Source organism: Thalassophryne amazonica, chromosome 16, assembly GCF_902500255.1.
Source record: "Thalassophryne amazonica chromosome 16, fThaAma1.1, whole genome shotgun sequence".
Taxonomy (NCBI): Eukaryota; Metazoa; Chordata; class Actinopteri; order Batrachoidiformes; family Batrachoididae; genus Thalassophryne; species Thalassophryne amazonica.
The window spans coordinates 54,291,786-54,298,662 of NC_047118.1; the positions used below are offsets into that span (position 1 = coordinate 54,291,786).

Consider the following 6,877-nt stretch of genomic DNA (forward strand, 5'->3'; position numbering starts at 1 on the left):
GTCCTCTGTTCCATTGATGGTAACTGGGTTTGGATGGGTCTTCCATCTTCTGAAGTCCACCACCAGCTCCTTCATCGCTGATATGTTGAGCTGCAGGTGGTTGAGTCCACACCACCCCACAAACCTGTCCACCACACTCCTGTACTCGGCCTGCTGGTCAGTGCCGATGCAGACCACAATGGCAGAGTCGTCCGAAAACTTCTGCAGGTGACAGGACTCTGACCAGCATCTGAAGTCTGAGGTGTAGAGTGGGAACAGGAAGGAAGACAGGACTGTCCCCTGTGGTGCCCCCATGCTGCTCCTGATGGTGTTGGATGTTTAGATAGAGACACAGGGCCTACATTAGATAGAGATACTTCTGTATTGATGCAGTGACTGTTACTCATTGTGTTTGTTGTCTTTCTTTTCAGTTATCAGGGCGACTGTGGGTAAGCATGAGGAGGTTCATGACGAAAATGGCCCATTCGGAATCAATCTGAAGAAGTACAAGATTACGCAGATTCAGGTATGTTCCTGAATGTTGCATATCTTATCAGTATGAAATGATTTGATACGTTCATAAACGTCATTTTCCTTTAAATGTATTTTTGTTTTTAATTGACAGCTGTACAAAGCTCCTAACCTGGCCCAGGAATTCAAAGCCTTCTACACTGCGGACTCTTCTGCTGTGTGTGGAGCGTCTCCAGCTGAAGGCGATTATGTCATTGCAGGTAAAACTGTGACAACATTACAAACACAATCACGTGCAAACTGTAGATAAGAAAACATGCAAAAACAAGAGCAATCAGTGATTTCTGACATCCGCCGATCTGGATCACCTCCAAATTCAGTGGAGTCTTCCTTGCCCTAATATCAGTCTGTGGTACAAATTTGATGAGACTCTGTTAAGTAGTTTTAATGAAATTCTTCAAAGCCTATATAAAGTGAAACTTGAACCAGAATCCAAATTTGGATCCGGATCAGCTCCAAAATATAATGGAGTGCCTACAATAGTAGTGAAAATATAACAGAGTGACAGACAAATGAACGCCAGTGATTTTATTACATCCGTGGTCGACGTAATGATAGAGAAATAAAATCTCACAATGAATTGCATCATGCAGAACTACAGTCTGAAAATTTTGCATTGGGATTAAGAATGATTTTAATATTTGTATTCATATTTCTATTTCCAGATTCTTGAGATCTGACAAAGTAAAATGTTACATTTTTCTAAATTTTGACCAATTCATTCAAAATAATAATAATAATAACGTCCCTGTATGTTCAGCCAGTGGACATAAAATTATATGCATTCTTCCGCTTGATACAATCAAAATAACTTGACTTGTGATCTCTTCCCACCTGGTCCTGTGGCTTTGCATGTTCGTCTCCCCGTGTTTGCGTGGGTTCACTCCGGCCTCCACTTCCAAAGACAGGCAGGTTAGGTGAAGTGGAAACTTTAAAGTGACTGTAGGTGTGGGTGTGTTTCTGTCTATAAGTGGCCCTGCGATAGACTGACACTGTGTCCAGTTTATACCCTCACGCCTATAGTTTTGGAGCCTGAAATAAAAACGGTACTAAGACATCTCCTTGGCAAACTGATTTCCTTGTTTAGGATTATTCTGACAGTGTGTGTTCATGTCTGTTCCCCTCATTGTCAGGCAACCTGAATTCAAACGGGAGTCTGCATGTCTCACTTTGTAGCTTCATGGTGCTCTGGGACAGCATTACTGTTGTCCAAAAACAAGGCCTGTGTGGGCAGTATGCAAAGAACTGCAACTGCACGGTAAATACTTCAAATGTGCCATAAGACCAAAATCAGAACTTTAAACCAGCCGATTAGTTCAACCGCTGTTCTCAACGTCTTCTCTTGTTCTCAGATCACTCGGTGCCATTCCACCCCATGTGGGATCAGCCACAACATGGAGTGCCTGTGGACGGACGACTTGATTCAGAACCATAACGGCGGAAAATGGTCACAGGAAAAATATTCTATTTGCATCAAGAGGCCTGACAACTCCTGCAGCTGGCAGAGCAGGAGAAAACCACACAGCTCCAAAAATAAAGAGTCTTAAACATCTGTGTTTAAATATACTAGTAGAAATTCAAATCCAACAATCAGACTCTAAAATTGAGTTTTATTTTTAATTATTTTTTTTATTTTTTTTGGGTGTGTACTCCATGGTGAGACTGTTGCAACAAACAAAATGAAAATCTTTTGAATTGTAGTGCCCTCACCCCCCCAAAAGCAAAATTTGCTTTCAAACATTGCATTTTTTTTCCTTCAAAACCCCAAAATCCCAAGCACTTTCTCATAAACCACGTCTTTAACTGACACTGTGAATTTTCACAGTTCAGTGCTACCCTTCAATTACTTTATTCAGATATTATTGATATGGATCCACAACACTTTCATTACCTGCGTGTGCAACAGAATGTACTGGTTCTGTATTATTATTTATGTATGTATTTGTGGTGTGTTAAACATTCGAGTGCAAGAGCCACATCATGATGTAAACAGTCAGTACTTCTTGTTTTAGTTAATCTTTTAAAATTCTTGAACAGCCAAGGATGCAGTTTGAACACAAATATCACAGCAATAACTTCTGCTACGATGAAAACTTTCTTTTAAAAAAGGGGTTTGAATCTTCTCATGTTTTATTTCTCTTTAATGATTCATATCTTTCTGCTTGATGATAACAGCATGTTTAATTGAAACAGGTAATTCATTGCATTCTATTGAAGAAAAGCTATTTTTGCAGAATGGGATATTAGTAAATTTTGCTACAATACTTAAATCATTGCAACAAAATACAGATGTTTATGTGAACTAAATATCAAATAAATTAAAGCGTGTGTGTGTCAAGGAAATGCCATGTGCCTTATTGAGATTTGTTTCAGTTTTCCACATTTGTAAAAACATGAATGTGTTATCAAAATTGTAGTTATTCTTAAGCTGGTTTCACATGAGACTTTAAGAAAAGTCAGATTTTTAAATGCGTGCTCAAAAATAACAATCCTGTTCATCCAACTACGACATTAATGTCAAACTCTGCCTTGATGTGGTAACTTTTACATTACTTTTTGTGAATATGTCCTGGGCAAATCTTGGACTAAAATATAAGTTATTTGTTGGATTTGTGCACGTTTACTTGGAGCCCAATTTTGTCCATCAGCTTAATCACAGATTTACAGCTGATTGCATATAAAACTGTGTAAAACATTAAAATGCGTTTCATATTTCAGCTTTTAACATAAATTATGTATGTGACTGACAAATGTTCTATTTTTGCTGTCTGCTGCCACCTAGTGATTGTAACACATTACTAATTTATTCCAAAACCAATTATTTATCAAATTAGATACTCGAAAGATAAACATGGAATTTAAAGTTAAGAAACACAACAGCTAAAACAAATAAGAATATTTTGGAAAAACTGTTGCGAACATTTCAAATGACTGAGCCCTCGTCAGAATCAAATGTTTCATGTCATGTTTTGAGCATCAACAACAATGATTTATTTTCAAAGCAATTGTTTTTAGTGTTTTGAACACCAACAACAATGAACCATTTCAGTTTTTAGTGTTTTGAACATTTCCAAACGCTCAGTCATGAAACAGTTGTTTCATTTAATTTTTCAAACTTTTTAAAACAGTGATTCATTTTCTGCAGTAACAGTTTCATTGAGCATTTTGAAACACTGAATTGTTTAACAATTGTCATTTGTTGTTTTTAGCATTTCCACTCACATTTACCAAAAGAATATATTAGTAACTGAAACATGGTTAAAACCTAATGTGTTTGATTCTCTGGTAAACGGTCGAGCTTATTACTGTTTTAGAGTTGGCACTGATGAGGAGTTATTAGTTATGTAAAGGGTAAGGTTAAGGCCGTGCACATGCCTGGAGGAATTTTACTATGAGTTGACAATATGAATGCAAAAGAATCTTTATGGATTTGGTGAAATGTGAAGTTTACTTGGCCAGTTTGATGTGAGGATGATGACAACCACCCAGGATGTCAGTGAAGTATGGAAGAATTTACATAAGTATTTTTTTGGAGCAATATGTCTTTACAGGCGGTGCTGTGATCTTTGCTGAATCAGTAGATATCATGATTGCAGCACTTGAGAAGCTGAGTGAGGAATAAGAGTGTCTGGGTTTGAGATTGTCCTGGATCAAGACTAAGATTCAGGTTTTAAGCGACTTCCTGGACCCAGCCATCAGAAATGTTTCTGTAAGAGGTGAAAGAGTTGAACTTCATTACTTATCTTGGCAGTGACATACGTGTCTCTGGGCCTTTGAGATCGAGAGGCGCTTGTGGAGTCATGAGGTCACTGGACAGAGGTGTTTGGCGATGCTGATATCTTTGCAGGCAAACAAAGGTCCAAGTCTTTTGGATCCTGGTTCTGCCAAACTTACTGTATGCAACTTACTGCACTTACTTGTGCAGAGTGGGTGGTTCAGTGGATCGGAGTTGGACTAAAAATATGTAGACCTGGGCTTGATTCGTAATTGCTTGTCTGTGGCTCTGTCACGTCATCAGCATTTTCTCAGTCCAACCAGCTGCAAGTACGCACAGGCTGCTGTTGTGGGAGTAACCTGCTTCAGACTGGTGTCCCGTCCAGGGGGAGTCCTAATCATCTGATCATGTTACGGAATCCGGGGATAAGCACCAGCACTAATGGTGCCTCAGTGCTTAAATAGGACTAACTGTCTGCTTCTGCTGATTGTTCTCCTGCAGTGACAGATTTAACGCATTTCAATTTGAGCTGATAATACAGAGAAAAGCATAAACACCTCAGACTCCAAGGGTGTTCTTGAACTCCCGAACTGTTGTAAGACATTTACTTAACAGGGACAGAATTCTTCTGTCATCAACCACAGTTGTCCTCTACAGTCGTCGGTTCCTTTTGGTGTTCTTGAGCTCACCAGTGGTGGTGTTCTTTTTTTTTTAAAGAACTCTGCAGCTAATGTTTCTCATCTCTGTCTGGTGCATTTGTTACCCTAGGCCATCAAATATGGCCATTGTGAAGGGTTTTGTCCATCCGTCTGTCTGTGCTAAACATACGTAAGTCCTATTACTTCCAGACTCTTGAAATTCACAGGGAACATTGACACAGACCTTGAACAAGTTCAAAGATTGTTAACCTTGATGTATTTTAAGGGGTTAAAAAGTCACACTCTGTTTCAGTGTGCACTCTCAGCTGATGTACCATACAGATTCTATTATTTAGGAATTTATTTTAATGATTATGTGTGTGTGTGTGTGTGTGTGTGTGTGTGTGTGTGTGTGTGTGTGTGTGTGTGTGTGTGTGTGTGTGTGTGTGTGTGTGTGTGTGTGTGTGTGTGTGTGTGTGTGAGAGAGAGAGACAGTGTGAGAGACAGAGAGTGTGTGTACATATCAAGATTAATTAAAATCGAACCCATTCACACTGGTTAGATTCGCCTCTTCCTTGTGTCTCATAACAGGATCAAATTAAGACATGATTTCAATTTAAAACCTGTTGACGTATTAACAGACACAAACAGGGATTTCAACAGCAGTTTATTTGCATTTGGAAAAGATGCAGTTAAGGGTAGTACTTGAAAACAAAGACCAATTGTTGCAATAATCAACCAATAAATGCACAACTGACACAGACACTGAGCTGATCAGAAGACCTCACAGACTAAAGGTCCAGGTGACTAGGATCAAAAGATTAAGTATGAACACCAAGAACTGCTTTTGGTCGGTCAGACTTGTTGTGGTCTGACCACAAAGCGGTAGATGTATTTGTCATCAGCGCAGGGATAAGCCAGAACCTGGGTCCCCCTGGTGTTGGTGTGAGCCAGATCTGCTTTTAAGTCTTGAACATGACAGATGTATTTGCCTTGGCACACGATCAGCAGTCTGTTATGGAAGACAATGCTGCTCCCGTACTGGCTGAGAGTGTTTTTGGCCTTCAACCACGCAACAGGGAACGACACACCGAAGACCTTGGTTTAAACATGCAGATTCACTCATGAAGACAGCTGCCTCCCAGTTAACCTTCTTGTCCTGAAAGATCATGCTATTGTGGACAGGTGTGCTGAAGGACGTGCTTGTACCCTATGCACAGAAGTCTTGATAATGCGTGTACCCACGGCGGCTGCCACGGTATACAGGGCATTGTTGATTTTGTTTCGGGTCAACTTCTGTACTCCATGGCTGAGCAGTGTAGATCCGGGGAGAATAGTCATCATCATCTCTGTTGAACGTTGGACTCCTGGTAAGATTGCTGAACGGCAGGACATTAAAATAGAGAGCTTTAACAATACCTTCATGGTAGAGGGTCTCATGGGTTTTGTAAAGTGGAGACGTGACCTGCAGCTTGTGCAGCTTCTCAGCTGGGATCATCGGGAAGCGAATGTGACTCAGCAGGTTGGCCTGACATTCCAGAGAGGTAGAATTACCCCTGTGTGTGATCCAGCTCTCTACGGTCTGAAGGAGAAACATTTCATCTGGGACCACCAGGTCAGATCGGACCAGAAGTTGCTCTAGGAGATCCACAGGGAAGTTGCCCCAAGCTGGAGAACTTGTTAGATTTTGGTAGTTTCAGGCCAGGTATTGGACACAGTTCTCTTGGAGGACCAAATCCCTTGTTTCCACTGAATACGTGTAAAGGGACACCTGGGTGTGAAAGGAAGAATCATGTATTCATTTTATTAAATTTTTGGTAACAATTTAAATGACTATTTCATGACTTTTTTTTTGTATTTATAATAAAAAGTAACCCACACAAAATGTGATGTTTTGTGGCACCTTTCCATCTAATGGAGACTATGGTGTCTATTGATGGGTACAGTTTGATACCAGCAGTCATTTTTTAAGCATGATGACTTTGTTCAAGGACATATTAGTGGGACTAATGAG

General features: G+C 40.0%; 1 protein-coding gene and 1 pseudogene across 1 annotated transcript in view; one reads left to right on the top strand and one right to left on the bottom strand.

Moving 5' to 3' along the window:
* Positions 1-2,853, top strand: part of LOC117528627 (metalloproteinase inhibitor 2-like) — a 7,073-nt gene extending 4,220 nt beyond the window's left edge. The window contains exons 2-5 of the mRNA XM_034191252.1: positions 411-505; positions 605-710; positions 1,644-1,768; positions 1,863-2,853. Of these exons, the coding sequence (XP_034047143.1) occupies positions 411-505; positions 605-710; positions 1,644-1,768; positions 1,863-2,057 (521 nt within the window). The 3' untranslated portion in view covers positions 2,058-2,853. The remainder of the gene's footprint in view (positions 1-410; positions 506-604; positions 711-1,643; positions 1,769-1,862) is intronic.
* A 2,660-nt stretch (positions 2,854-5,513) lies between these two features.
* On the bottom strand, positions 5,514-6,658 carry LOC117528733 (annotated as a pseudogene).
* Positions 6,659-6,877: the final 219 nt, after the last annotated feature.